Genomic DNA, 15,291 nt, shown 5'->3' with positions numbered 1-15,291 from the left:
AAACTATAAAACCCTTAGAAGAAAACACAAAATCCTCATGATCTTGGATTTGGTAATGCCTTCTTAGATGAGATACAAAAATCACAAGTGAAACAAATAAACAAATAAAACTTCATCAAAATTGAAAACTTTTGTGCTCCAAAGGACACCATCAAGAAAGTAAAAAGACAACCCATATAATGGAACAAAATATTTGCAGATCACATATCTGATAAAGAACTTGTATTTAGACTACATAAATAACTCTTACAACTCAATAATAAAAATAATAAAAAGATGAACAATCAAATTTAAAAGGCAGTAAAAAATCTAAAAACACATTTCTCTATGCTAAATGAAAGAAGCAGACACAAAAGCCACATATTACATGATTCCATCTATGTGTAATGTGCAGAACAGGCAAATTTATAGAGTAGATTAGTGGTGGCTTAGGGCTAGAGAGGTTGTGGGGGAAATGCACAGTGACTAGTAACAGGTATGGAATTTCTTTTCTTTTTCAAATAATGAAAATGTTGTAAAATTGTACTAGTTGCACACTGTGAATATACTAAAAACCACTGAACTGTAAACTTTAAATGGTAAATTGTAGTATGGGAATTATTTTTTAATAAAGCCATTTAAAAAAATAGAAAAAACAACATTTAAGACAGAGTTATGAGGTCCTGCGTTGGGCTCTGCACTTAGCATGAAGTCTGCTTGGGATTCTTTCCTTCTTCCTCTCCCTCCTCTGCCCCTCCCCCTGCTCTTTCTCTCTCTTAAATAAATAAATAAAATCTTTAATTTAAAAAAAAAAGGAGAGAGAGAGTTATGAGGAGGCGCTCCCTACCCCTCTGAGTGCATGCAGAGCTCTCTTGGGATCATACCCGCAGAGACATTACATTATTGAGACCATAGCAGAATAGCTGAATGTTGTGGTTTCCTTTTTGTGTATACAAAGGCAGCAAAGATCATTAAGCTTCCTCAGCTCATTGTTAAAAGTTCAAGGTTATCTATTCATATACGTGAACTATTTTGCTTCAAGATGACCTAGCTTATCAACACTATAGAAAAATAGAACATATGAACATACAAACCATCTGTATCAGATTTTAAATTCAACACTCAAGGACTACTCCTGTAAACAAAATTTAAAAGGTGGTAAATAGTATATAAAATTCTACCTTAAAAAGAACCATAAAAGAATTCTAAATAAAAATTATGCATGGTGAAGCAATTGGGATGCAATGTAATATTTATAACATTTTGAAATGCATCAAAAAACCAGTATGGATTGGTAAAGGGATGGATAGATGGACATATGATAAAAACAAATACAGCAAAGATGTTCACTGTAGAATCCAGGCAATGGGTATATAGTTCGTTCAACCTTTCTGAATCTTCCAAAATTTGCATTACAATGTTGGTGGGTGGGAAGAGTGTTAAATAAGAGGTGGTTGCTCAAGGTAGGAAAGGCTCACTTTTCCAACAAAACCTGCACCTTCTATTTTGACAGCTGAGGAAGGAAAATAAATGTATGCAACAAAGAAGTGGGTGGAGCTCCTTTCTCTTATAACTGGTCTAAATAATTCAGATGTAAAGAAGAGCAATTATATATGCCACATTTGAGGCTAGAAGAGTTAAAAGGGCCCTGAGAAAGATTACAAATTTTTTAAATGGTGTCATGATTCACAGAAGCTGAGGAAGAAAAGCCAATCTAAGGAACTAATCTAGGCTTTTGAGTCCCGGCCCTTTTAAAAATGGCTACAGCTGAGCATGACAAACTGATGGTAAATAAGGGCCCCACCCAAACCAGAAAGCATAAATAAGCAAGAACCCTTGATTCTGCTTTCTGTTCTTCTTAAATATGACTAGCTGGTTGATAGCTCAGTGTAACTGCTCCTACTCCGCAGATTTTTGGCTACCAAAGAAGACCCACTCCCGGAAGGTGAGCCACAGTTCTGTTCTCAGTCCTCTTTTCTTATTAAGGATAGGCTTTGACAAGAGTGTCTTTGCTCAAAAGAGTTTGCCTCCTTACACATACGTGTCCCATCCACAGGTGGGCTCTCAAGAGACGCCTGCTGGATGGAGTGAGGGTAGGGGTTAAGGATGTGGCTGTTCTTTCTAGAGTTTTCTTTCCAAAGACTGCACGAGAGTTAGAACTATCCCAGCCTGGGGAGAGCCCTCGGTCAGAGGCAAGCTTGGGGATCTGTAGTTCTTGCAGGGCAAAATGCTTCTTGCCAGACTGCCTATAGGAAATGGGGTAGCCCTCGCATAATCTTCTCCAGTCCATTCCAAAGAGTATCTCTCTTTTCCGCACTGATCCTCCCTCCCAAAGGAGCACCTTCCAAATAAATTTCTAGAGCTATAACCACCTCATGATCTAAAGACAGGACTTCAACTCCTCAGAGCCAAGTTCACCAACAGTTCAGATCTGGGGCTCCCTCCCTATCATGCCTCAGAGAGCTGCCCCCCCCCCCCATCCCCACCCCCTACCCCTCTCATTTGGATCTGGACACCTCCCTCAGCCCATTTACCCGCCGGCCACTGCCTGGTCTCAGAGTCAACAGCTCCAAATGCTGAGACAAGAAGAGCTTCACCTTGTCAAGAGGCACAACTCCACCTCTCAGACCTGAAGCCCCCCAAAACCTCAGACCTAGAACACTTCATCCCTCAAAACAGGCGCATTCTTGGGCGCCTGGGTGGCTCAGTTGGTTAAGCGACTGCCTTCGGCTCAGGTCATGATCCTGGAGTCCCGGGATCGAGTCCCACATCGGGCTCCCTGCTCAACACGGAGTCGGCTTCTCCCTCCGACCCTCTTCCCTCTCGTGCTCTCTATCTCTCATTCTCTCTCTCAAATAAATAAATAAAATCTTAAAAAACAAAACGGGCGCATTCTTCCAATCCCTCAGAGCCAGTCCCCAAACCCTTCAAAGCTGGGACCATATCCCACCCCATGTCCCAGAGCCAGGTCCCTAACCCCATAGCCCTCATCCTTGGCCACATCACCTCCCCATTCGCCGCTTTGGTGTTTTTGGTGCCCCCGCCAGGGCAGGATCCATACCATAGTCCGGACGCCTGAGGCGGGCGGGCGCGTGATCACAGCACTAACGGCCCCGGGAGATCGGCGGCACGCGCGGGGGGCGGGGCCTGCGGCGGGGGCGGGGCCTGGCGTGCGCTAGCCTGTCTCGTGGACCGAGGCAGGTGAGCGGCGGGCGGGGATGGCGGAGCAGTGGGATCTGGACGAGGAAGGCGTCCGCCGCCTGGGGGCGCTGACTCTGGAGCAGCCCGGTAGGGCCAGGCCGGGAGGACCTGGGCAGGGAGCGTGGGGCCTGAGGCTGAGGGGAGAAAACTGAGGTAGAGTTGGGGGAACCGAAGGTAGACGCGGCGGAATGGCGGCGGAGGAGCGGTCCCAGAGACGGAGAAGGGGTTACTGAGGTGGAGGTGAAGGACGTGAAGTAGCCTGAGAGTCTGGGGAGGAGGGCGAGGAATTGAGGGAGACGAACGGAGTCTGAAGTGGAGGAGAAAGTAGATTAAGGGGACACTGCGGCCGGAAACAGAACTGGACAGAGTCTGAGCTAGTGGAAGGAAACGGAGCCCCAAGAGGGGCATTGGCGGGAGAAGGGACGTGCTGAGAAGCGCCTTTGAGGTGGCGGTGCTCTTGAGGAAGGCACGAAGGGCGTTCGTTTGGCATTTTCTGAAATTTCAGACCCAGGAGGGCTTTTCCTGTTTGGGATAAAATGGGGAAGGATGTTCCCTTATCAGTCCCTCTCTTCGTCTAGTCTCCGCCTCAAGAACTTGGCCATTTCTTTGATCCGTCCGGATGTGTGGCCTCCTTTTAAGAGACACTCAGAAAGGGGCCTCAGTTGTGAAAGCGATGGCAAGCAGCTCGCTGGTCTCTCAAGGCGCTGGAGGGAACTGGCTGAGCCACTGCCGACCCCACCTTTGACCTGGGCTCTGATTCACGGAGCTTGTTTGAGTTTCTAAGGAGTCGGAATGTTTGAAAAGTTTTATCAGCATTCCTAACTCAACTTTTACCCTTGTTAAATTTACTCTATCCTTAATGCCAGGCCCCGTGTTAAATGCTTCGCCCCGCCCCGCAATATTTAATTCCCGTAATAGGCCTGTAAAGCAGATGCTGTTATTGTGCCTATTTTACAGATGGGTTAAAATTAGGTTTAGCCTCCTGCCCAAAGTGACACAGCCAGGGTTTATTAACCCAGGACTCTTGAGTTCAGAGCCTGTGCTTTAACCTTTACAAAAAGTTGCCTTTCTTCCTCTAGTACGATTTATTTGTGGGATATGAAATAATTGCTTTTATTTTGTTTAAAAATTATTTACTATTTACAATTTATAAAAACTAGGGCATGCTAGTACAAACATTACATGAATGAAGAGGTTATTAATCTTTCCTTCCTCTGGAAATCTCTCCACCCCCAACCAAAGGTAGTGCTGTGGTGTGTATATGAATAGACTGCAGATATTTCAGGTTTATTTTTTCTTTTTCAAACTACTTTGAGCTCTCCTGTTTTACAAGTTAGCTAAGAAAAGCTTTATTGGTTTGACACTTCTGTACTTTTTTTGCCTTTAAAAAAATGTTGATTTAGTTTTATTTGGTTGGGGGTAGAGCATATACTCCTTAAATTCTCCAGCTATAATGGCACATGGCAGATTTCTTTGCTTGTTTTTGTTTGCTTGTTTTATTACAGTTGTCTGAATAACAAAATTGTGCTCATTCTGACAACTCAAACAATGCAAAACTAAAAGAATATTCTTCCCTCTCCCTCTTTCCATACCTTTTCCATTACTTATACAAACATATACACATAGGTGTTTTTTTTTAAATATAAGAGCATATCTATTATTTGGCAATTTGCTTTTTTTTTTACTTATCAATACTTTAATGTGCTGTTATATGCATTATGAAATTAAAAAATCACAGTGGTCATCTTTGGGGAGAAAGGCTTTTACTTTTATTCTGTACTTTTCTGTACTGTTGGAATTTTCTGGCTATGTAATAAGTGTTATTTTCTTTTTAATGTCCAAAGGGATGATCTTGTGGTGCAGTTATAGACTGTTTTGTATGTTTGTTTTTTTGTTATATTTCCCTGTACTGAAAAATTCCCATAAATGTTTAAATTATCCTTTGTCATGCAGAAAATTTTCATCTTAAAGTAGTCAAGTTTATTTTTCCTTATGATTTGTGATTTTTTGGTCTTATTTTTGAAGTTTTTCCCTACACTGCTGAATAACATTTTTTTCTAAAAATTCTGCTGCTTTGCTCTTCACCTTAAGTCTGATCTACCTGGAATTTATTTTTATATACAATGTGTGATTTGGTATAATTGTATTTTTTTATACTAATCGCCAGTTTCCTCAGAACCTATTTATAGTATCTCTGCTATATTCCAAGTTCCTTTGTAAATTTTTAGGCTCTCTGTTCTGTTCCACTGTTCTGTTTGTCTATTCCTACACCAGTATCACGCTTTTGTATCTACTGTGGCTTAACAGTAGGTTTTGATAACTGGTAAAGTCAGTGCCCTCCTTCACCTCCCTCTTTTTCCTTCAAAGTTGTCTAGGCTATTCTTAGCCCTTTATTCTCTTTTAGAATCTTAGAATCAGCTTGTCAGTTTTCATGAAAGCATTTTAAGCAGGGATGTGTCCTGATCTAATACTTATTTTTAAAATATGACTCTCACCCATTAGAAGCCTGTTACAGTAGTCCAGATAAGAGATAATGAATGGCTTGGACTAGGAGGATGACAGTGGAGATAAAAAGAAGTGGACAGGGCGCCTGGGTGGCTCAGTTGGTTAAGCGACTGCCTTCGGCTCAGGTCATGATCCTGGAGTCCCGGGATCGAGTCCCGCATCGGGCTCCCTGCTCAGCAGGGAGTCTGCTTCTCCCTCCGACCCTCTTCCCTCTCGTGCTCTCTATCTCTCATTCTCTCTCTCTCTCAAATAAATAAATAAAAAATCTTAAAATAAATAAATTCTTAAAAAAAAAGAAGTGGACAGAGTCAAGGTGTATTTTGTGGGTAGATAGGACAAGACTTACAAAAAAAATTGATTATGGGAGTTGGGGAAAGGGAAGATTCAAAGATAACACTTAAACTTGGTTTAGGTTATTGCTGGCTGGACAATGGTGCTGTTTAGTTAGAGCACAAAGACTATGGGAATTATTGGCTTGGGGAAGGCGAATCAAGAATGCTGTTTTGAACATGTTAAGTTTAAAATACCTACTAGACATTCAAATGTGAAATTTTTAGTAGGCAATTGGAAATACAAGTCTGGATCTCAGGAGAGAGGTCAGGGTTAGAGTTGTGAATTTTGGGAGACATTAGCAAATCAGTAATACTTAGAGTGATAAGAATGGGTGAACTCACCTAACTAGAGAATGTGGATGGAGAATAGAAGAAGGTTTAAGACCCATCTTGGGATATTTCAATGTTTAGATGTTGAATAGAGAAGGAAGAACCTGGTGTCTTAGAATTTAAGAAAGGGTAGTATATCAAGGAAGTAATGGTCAGCTGTGCCAAATGCTGTTGACAGGCTAAGCAAGCAGAGAGATGTCTGTTAGATTTGGCAACATGGAACTCATGGGTCACTTTAGGGGAATTTCGAGAGAATGGAGGGAAGCCAGGCTGGGTTGGGATGAAAAGGGAATGATATGTGAGGGAGAAGAGCTAGTGAAGGTAAGACCTTTCCTAAGAAATGTGGCCATAAAAGAGAACACAGAAGTGGAATACTAGTTGGGGGATATGATATGAAGTTTTTAGTGGGTTTAAGATTTTTTTTTTATTTATTCATACATACATACATACATACATACATACATACAGGGAGAAAGATAGCACAAGCAGGGGGAGGAGTAGAGGGAGAGGGAGAAGCAGGCTCCCCTTGAGCATGACCTGAGCTAAAGGCAGACACTTAACTGAGCCACCCAGGCGCCCCAAGAACAAGTTTTTTAAAGACACAATATACTAGAACATATTTGTATGCTGATGATAATTATTTGGTAAGGAGAGAAAATATATATGTACTTCTTTGGCTTTTAAAAATAATTCAGTTAATTTATTATATGGGTAATATAATTATTGTACAGTGAAGGGTGAGTCTTGACCACCCCCCTTCCCTGGCCCTGACCTAATTCTCCTAAAGACAATCACTATTACCAATATCTTGGATAACTTTCCAGAAATATTCTCTACATATATCACTTATTTTATAATTTTTTATTAATGGCAGTATATAAATATATACAAGAGTAGAGACAACAGAATAATGAACTCCCATCACCCTACCTCAGCTGGTATTGTCAATTCATGGCCAGTCTTCTTTCATCTGCACCTCACCTAACTTCTACCCACGCCTACCCCCCTGCACTGTTTATTTTGAAACAAATCCCTGTCATATGATTTAACCCATATATATTTTAATGTATATATCTTCAAAAGAGAACTCTTTTAAAAATAATCACTTATAAACCTAAAAATATTTAATAGTAATTTCTTGATATCATCAAATATGCAACCAGTTTTCTCATTTCACCAACTGTCCTATAAAATTTTTCTGATTCAGGATCTATGTACGGTATACTGTAATTGGTTGATATTTGTCTTTTTAAAAAAATTTTAATTCCAATATAGTTAACATACAGTGTTACATTCATTTCAGGTGTACAATATAGGGATTCAACAATTTCATGCCTCACCCAGTGCTCATCACGACAATTGCACTCCTTAATCCCCATCACCTGTTTCATCCCTCTGGTAACCATCAGTTCTCAATAGTTAAAGAGTGTTTCTTGGCTTGTCTGTCTTTGTTTTTGTTTTTTTTTCTCTGCTCATTTGTTTTCTTAAATTTCACATATGAGTGAAATCATAGGTATTTGTCTTTCTTTGATTTATTTTACTTAGCATTATACAGTTGATAATTTGTCTTAAATGTTGTTTGATCCATAGGTTCCCCCTTCTTTTTTTCCTTGCATTTTCTATTGTTCTTAGAGAAACTAGGCCATTTGTCCTGAATAGTTTCTTACAATCTGGATTTTGCTCATTACATTCCTAAGACGTTTAACATTTTCCCCAGTTCTTGTTCCTATGAATTGCTAGTTAAGTGAAGCTTGATTTGATTCAGGTTTGTTTGTTTTTTTTGCAAGACTACTTCACAGATGAAGGTATACTGTCATGAAGTATATAATTATCTGGTGTTCTTTTTGTGACATTATCAGCTATTAAACATGACTATGTAAAGTCCACTAATTCATTAGGGATTGCAAAATGATAATTTTCTATCTTTCATTTTTATGAGTTGTAAGACTTATATAAAAAGACTTATATAAAAAGACATTTCCTATCAACTTCTTGGTTATCTTGAGGCACAGTTTGTACAGCAAAGACAGGATACTTTTTTTTTCCAGCTTATTTATCAGTTCTTGGAAAAATGAGTTGTTTTCTTAGCATCCTCTAAAGGTAACCAATAAGAGAGTTGTTTTGTTTTCTTAGTGTCATTATAAATTCGTAGATTTAAGTGTTTTTGGTGTGTTCTAATCTATTGCAGTTATTATCGTAATTGCTGCTGAACTTGTCCCTACTTTGGGTGGTGGGAAATCTTTCAGGCTGACTCTTGAGGCTTTTTTTCAGTTTTACTTATTTGAAACTCTTTCATCATCCCTATAAATAAGCTTTATTAAAGATTATGAATTCAGTTTCCAAGTGGGCTATATATAAATGGTTTTCCATACAGAGATTATTTACTTGATTTGTTATTTTCATGAGCAAAACGTGTTTTGACCCATTGGGGTTATGTAGCTTATATATTAAAATTGGAAGATTATTCTGTTGCTCTTGACATCTTTGATGTGCAATGTTTTATTCGATCTCTGATCTGTTTGTCTTCACTCTCTTTATAAACGTTGAAACTGAATGCATAATCTCTTAAGACCTTGCACTTCATATGCATCATAAAAGAATATCTGTCACTGTGGCAGTTTATCATTTGAATGATAATTCTGGTTCCTTTAAAAATATTAAAATGTCTGACCTTCAAAACAGAGCGGGGGAGGAGGGAAGGCATGAGAAATGCTTCAGGGCACTGATAGAAATTATAATTGACCTTAGCTTTTGTCCCATGGTAACAGATTCTTAGGGTACCAGACCATTGCATACTACAGGACTACCAATATGCTGCCCTCAAAGTCAGGAAAAAAATTTTTTTGAGATATAATTCACATACTATAAAATTTAATGTATATAATCTAGTGCCACTTAGTTCATTGCGCAACCATTACCATTAGTAGTTTAGAACATTTTTATCAGCCCCACAGGAAACCCTATACCCATTAGGCAGTCACTTCTCATTTCCAGCTTTCCCGAGCCCCTGGCAACCATTAATCTGCTTTCTGTCCCTATGGATTTGCCTGCTCTGGATATTCCATATAAATAGAATCATACAATATATGGCCTTTTATATCTGGCTCCTTTCACTTAGCATGGTATTTTTAAGGTTCATCCATATTTTATCATGTATGGGTACTTCATTCCTTTTTTTTATTAATAGAATTTATTTTTTAAAGCATTTTTAGGTTTATAGAAAAGCTGAGCAGAGAGTACAGAGAGTTCTATAAAAGCTCCCTCTTCCCCCCTCATACTTCCCCCACATCTCCCCACAGTTTCCCCTATTATTATCTTGCATTTGGTACATTTGTTATGATTGATGAACCAATACCAGTATATTATTATTAACTGAAGTCTGTTGTTTACCTTAAGATTCACTCTTTGTGTTGTTTGATTCTGTGGATTTTGACAAATATATAGTGTCATGTCTATACCATTACAGTATCAAACAGAATAGTTTCACTGCCCTAAATATCCTCTGTGCTCCATCTGTTCATCCTTCCCTTTCTACTTAACCCCTAGCAACTACTCATCTTTTTACTACTACTTTCTACAGAATGTCATACAGTTGTAATCATTTAATATGTAATCTCTGGCAACCAGTAACCTTTTTTTTTTTTTTTAAGATTTATTTATTTGAGAAAGAGAGCATGAACACATGCAAGGGGGCAAGGGGGGAGGGGCGGAGGGAGAGGAAGAGAGAGAATCCCCCGCCACCACCACCAGCCGGCTCCCAGCTGAGCAGAGTCCAACACAGGGCTGCAAGGCTGAATCCCAGAACACTTGACCTGAGCCAAAATCAAGAGGTGGATGCTTAACTGACTGAGCCACCCAGGCACCCCCATCCACTAAACTTTTTAAAAAAATCTTTTAATTAAAAATATAAAGGACAGGGCGCCTGGGTGGCTCAGTTGGTTAAGCGACTGCCTTCGGCTCAGGTCATGATCCTGGAGTCCCGGGATCGAGTCCCACATCGGGCTCCCTGCTCAGCGGGGAGTCTGCTTCTCCCTCTGACCCTCTTCCCTCTCATGCTCTCTATCTCTCGTTCTCTCTCTCTCAAATAGATAAATAAAATCTTAGAAAAAAAAAATATAAAGGACATACAACATATTCATTTCAGATATACAACATAATGATTTGATATTTGTATACATCATGACATGTATACATACAATAAATCTAGTTAACATTTGTTACATAGTTACAAAGAAATGTATTTTCTTGTGATGAGAACAGAACATTTAAGATCTACTTAGTAACTTTCAAATATGCAATAAAGTATTATTAAATAGTGGCCATGCTGTACATCAGTGATCTGTTTACTGTTGCCTTTTTCACAATGTCATATAGTTGGAACCATATAAGTATAACCTTTTCAGACTGGCTACTTTCACTTAGCCATATGTATTTAAGATTCCTCCATGTCTTTCCATAGCTCAATTGAAAGCTCATTTCTTTTTATTGCCGAATAATATTCCACCGTGTTGAGGTACCATAGTTAATCCATCCATTTACTTATTGAAGAGCATCTTGGTTGCTTCTAAGTTTTGGTGGTTATAAGTAAAACTGCTATAAACATTCAGGTTTATACATATAATCCTCTCTGTACAGGTATAGGTGCTATAAATACAGAGGTTTCTGGGTGGACATAAACTTTCACCTCACTTGGGCAAGTATCAAGGCATATGATTGCTAGATCATCTGGTAAGCTATGTCTAGTTTTATAAGACACTGCCAAGCTGTCCCAGGCACCCCTAGAGCCACATAGGTGCCCCTGATCCTCATTTTTTAAATGACCTTTTTTTTGAGTTCTGTCTTTATTTTCAAATCTTCCTTTTCTTATAATTTTTCTGAATTTTTCTAATTCTAATTTACATTTTTCAGCAATTTTCAAACTTTTTGGTTTCAGAATATTTAAAAAATATAGGAGTGACATTTTATATTCTTAAAAATAACTTTAATGTCTTAATTGGAGACCTCTAGAGTCTCATATCTGCTTCTGTATTAAATCTCAAGAAATGTATTGGTTGAAAAATATATATTATATATATTATATATTAATATATATATTAAAGATTTTACTTATTTGTCAGAGAGAGAACCTGATGAGTGGGGAGCAGCAGAGGGAGAGGAATAAGCTGGTTCTCCACTGATCAGGGAGCCCGATGTAGGGCTTGATCCCAGGACCCTGGGATCACAACCTGAGGCGAAGGCAGACGCTTAACCAACTGAGCCACCCAAGCACCCCTGGTTGAAATATATTTTTTAGAAACGGGGCGCCTGGGTGGTTCAGTTGGTTAAGCGACTGCCTTTGGCTCAGGTCATGATCCTGGAGTCCGGGGACAGAGTCCCCGCATTGGGCTCCCAGCTCAGCGGGGAGTCTTCTTCTCCCTCTGACCCTCCTCCCTCTCATGTGTTCTCTCTCTCTCTCATTCTCGCTCTCTCAAATAAATAAAATCTTTAAAAAAATAAAAATAATGCCTCACACAGATAAGAGGTTCAAAAAGAGGGAAGTATTTTAATAGCCTTGCAGAGAATTGTGGATATTCTTCTTTGATATGACATGAAAACTGGACAAATGGTAGTTTCTTAAAGTTTAGTTGTGTGTGGAATCTGAAACTATATCAGCGTACTTTTTGTACTCTGTTGCATTTGAAATCCATTGGTACATCTTGCATTTAAATGGATCTTTTACCCATGCATGATTTTGTGCATCGGTCATTTGAGAGCTATTAATTCACTGAGTTATGTATGTTTTTCAAATGCTGAGAAATGTCATTCTGTATAACATATAAAATAAAAATTTCATTTGTTAATGTCATCAATCTCAGGGCGCCTGGGTGGCTCAGTCAGTTAAGCGTCTGCCTTCAGCTCAGGTCATGATCACAGGTTGTGAGATAGAGCCCCGTTGGCTCTGTGCTCAACTCCGTGCTCAATCTCAGCTTGAGATTTTGTCTCTTTCTCTCTCTCTCCCTCTGCCCCTCCCCTCTGTGTGCATTTTCTCTCTCTAAAATAAGTAAATCTTCAAAAAAATTTCACACAAATGTTTTCCCTCAGGGCATCCACCATACTTCATTATGCAGCAGAAGTACTTCATGAATATTTCTCATTTAGTCACACAAATAAAAAACATGTGCTCAAGGTTCAAAGTTAATAAAGTTAACCATTTTTACTGCTTTTTAAAGGACATTCTTAAGTGAAACTGGCTATTTTTAAAAATTGCAGGTATGTGATGGTAAAGAATACTATGACTGGGTGCCTGGGTGGCTCAGTTGTTAAGCATCTGCCTTCGGTTCTCAGGTTATGATCTCAGGGTCCTGGGATCGAGCCCTATATCGGGCTCCCTGCTCAGCGGGAAGCCTGCTTCTCCCTCTCCCACTCCCCCTGCTTGTGTTCCCTCTCTCGCTGTGTCTCTCTGTTAAATGAATAAAATCTTTAAAAAAAAAAAACAAACACAAAACTCTATGACTATGAGTGTTCCTTGAGTCATCCTAAGGCCCCAGTAGTTTTGTTTTTACACCATAATTGCAACAGTGGAAAAGCTAATATTTTTTTAAAGATTTTATTTATTGGGCGCCTGGGTGGCTCAGTCTTTAAGCATCTATCTTCGGCTCAGGTGATCCCAGAGTCCTGCAATCGAGCCCCATACAGGGCTCCCTGTTCCGTGGGAAACTTGCTTCTCCCTCTCCCACTCCTACTGCTTGTGTTTCCTCTCTCACTGTCTCTCTCTCTGTCAAATAAATAAAATCTTTTTTAAAAGATTTTATTTATTTGAGAGAGAGAATGAGAGAGAGAGAGAGCATGAGAGGGGGGAGGGTCAGAGGGAGAAGCAGACTCCCTGCTGAGAAGGGAGCCTGATGCCGGACTCCATCCTAAGACTCCAGGATCATGACCTGAGCCAAAGGCAGTAGCTTAACCAACTGAGCCACCCAGGTGCCCAGTATTTTAATATTATTTTGAAAGTAATTTTTTAAAAATAGTTTTGATTTTGTGGACCCCTGTACATGTTTCAGGGTCCTTCAGGGGTCGAGGAACCACACTTTGAAAACTGCTACATTTTGTTTGTGTATCTTTTAGCTTGTTTTGAAATATTAAGTTACAATTTTCATTTGTGATATATCTTTCTCGAGTGCTTTCACTCTTTAGGGGTAATACTCTCTTTTTTCTTTTATTAACCTCATATAAAATTGGACTGTAATCCTTTCCTGTGGCTCTTTAAGTGCAGTAAGTTTTCCTGTACCTTTACCTGATAAGGGTGGGCCAGAATAGCTTTTCTAGTTTCAGGGTTTTGGAGCTCCCTCTTCTGTTCACATGAAAAAAAAAAAGAAAAGATACTTGAGGCTTCCTGGTATCTGTCATCTTTGCTTCTCTCCCTACTTGTATCTGGACCTTCTCTTTTTTTTTTTGAACCTGTTGTTTCTGTTCCATTCAATGTGGATTCTCCTCCCAGTAATTTCTCCCTGATGTGGGTCTTATCTTGAAAGCCATCTTCAGTTTATTACTTTTCAGAGTTTATAAGGTCCAGACTGCTCTAGCGCCTTAAACCTTATTTCATTGCAGTTCCTTAGCACTCACCTGCAAATTGGATCTTGCAGAACCTCCTTCCAGTTTTGATCACTATTGTATTTAGCCTACCACACTTGCCAGTGAGTTCCTATTGACAATTTTGAGATTCTCCTCTTTTTAGTGCTATTAGAAGTCTAGTTGACTTTCTTCCATATATATGAGTATATTATATAAATATATATGTATATATATTCTTTAAAACGTACACACAAATGTACTTTTCCCTTACTGTCATGGAGATCTTTCCATATGATCATCTACAAGTCTACCTCATTCTTTTTAATAACTGCATAACAATAATTAACACATATATAGTAATTATCATGTCTAAGTACTGTTATAAGTTTTGTATATATATTCATTTAATCATTACAACATCTTATGAGTTAAATACTGTTATTATCCCCATTTTACAGATAAGGAATCTGAAGTACAGAGAGAGTAAGTGACTTGTAGAAATCCACAGATCTAGCACTTTGTCCATTGTATCCATCTACTGTTATTTAGGACATCAAGTTCTACTCTTCTGCTGATAGACCCTGTGATTATTTTCTTTTTCTTTTTTCTTTCTCTTTTTTTAAACTATCCTAAAGCCTTTCTGCAGTTTATACCCACGTGTATTTATTATATATCCTGGCAAATTTTTTTTAGTATAATCTATAGGGCTAAATCCTAGCATTGGGATTGCTACATTTCTTTTTAAATTTGTTTTGAGAACTTTTGGAGACTTTTATTACATCCTTCAGGGTGAATAGAGAAACACAAGGGTGCTATAAAACCAAGGTTTGGTTTTACTGTATTAGGTGGTATCACTGCTTTTAAAAGGAAAATCTGATCTATGAACCTTGGATGTAGGGCCTTTCACAAATGGATTATGGGAGGAAGGAAGACCTATTTTCACTGACTCTGTTTTTAAGCAGAGTTCATAATATATCTACTGGTGATCTCTTTTCAGAATTGGTGGAGTCTCTTTCATTGCAGGGGTCTTATGCTGGAAAAATTCATTCCATTGGTGATGCCTTCAGAAATTTTAAAAACCTCCGATCCTTAGATTTATCAAGAAATTTGATCACAAGCCTGAAGGTAAGTTCTATATTCTATGACTAGTCAGTTCAGCCCAATTTATTTTGGTGGTGGTGGTAGTGGTGGTGGTGGTGGTGGTGGTGGTGGTGGTGGTGGTAGTAGTAGTAGTAGTAGTAGTAGTAGTAGTAGTAGTAGTAGTTGTTGTTTTAATGGGAAGAAATAAGAGATAATGTCAGCCTGGGGAATATAGGATCTTCCTTTTAAGTGTTTCCAAACTAAATTTTATTATTCGCTGTAAAACTCATTCAGCTTTATTCTCTGTTTGAAATTT

The 15,291-nt window shown here is 39.0% G+C and overlaps 2 protein-coding genes across 15 annotated transcripts in view; one reads left to right on the top strand and one right to left on the bottom strand.

Moving 5' to 3' along the window:
• Positions 1-3,091, bottom strand: part of KCTD19 (potassium channel tetramerization domain containing 19) — a 32,411-nt gene extending 29,320 nt beyond the window's left edge. For 3 of the 5 annotated variants that reach the window (XM_025889060.2, XM_025889062.1, XM_025889061.2), the window contains exon 1: positions 3,041-3,091. In XM_025889060.2, coding sequence (XP_025744845.1) covers positions 3,041-3,043 — 3 coding nt within the window. In that variant the 5' untranslated portion in view covers positions 3,044-3,091. The other 2 variants (XM_073880140.1, XM_073880139.1) reach the window with 2 other exon arrangements.
• Positions 3,092-3,190: 99 nt separating this feature from the next.
• LRRC36 (leucine rich repeat containing 36) overlaps positions 3,191-15,291 on the top strand; it is a 49,693-nt gene continuing 37,592 nt past the window's right edge. For 7 of the 10 annotated variants that reach the window (XM_073880132.1, XM_073880126.1, XM_073880124.1 and 4 more), the window contains exons 1-2: positions 3,191-3,267; positions 14,893-15,020. In XM_073880132.1, coding sequence (XP_073736233.1) covers positions 3,198-3,267; positions 14,893-15,020 — 198 coding nt within the window. In that variant the 5' untranslated portion in view covers positions 3,191-3,197. Of the gene's footprint in view, positions 3,268-3,348; positions 3,421-6,869; positions 6,992-14,892; positions 15,021-15,291 lie in introns of those variants that run through there. The other 3 variants (XM_073880130.1, XM_073880129.1, XM_073880128.1) reach the window with 3 other exon arrangements.

This window comes from Callorhinus ursinus, unplaced genomic scaffold, assembly GCF_003265705.2.
Source record: "Callorhinus ursinus isolate GAN/ISIS: 27379988/994484 unplaced genomic scaffold, GSC_fseal_2.0 scaffold37, whole genome shotgun sequence".
In the NCBI taxonomy this organism is placed as follows: domain Eukaryota; kingdom Metazoa; phylum Chordata; class Mammalia; order Carnivora; family Otariidae; genus Callorhinus; species Callorhinus ursinus.
This window is presented reverse-complemented; position numbering and strand designations above follow the sequence as displayed.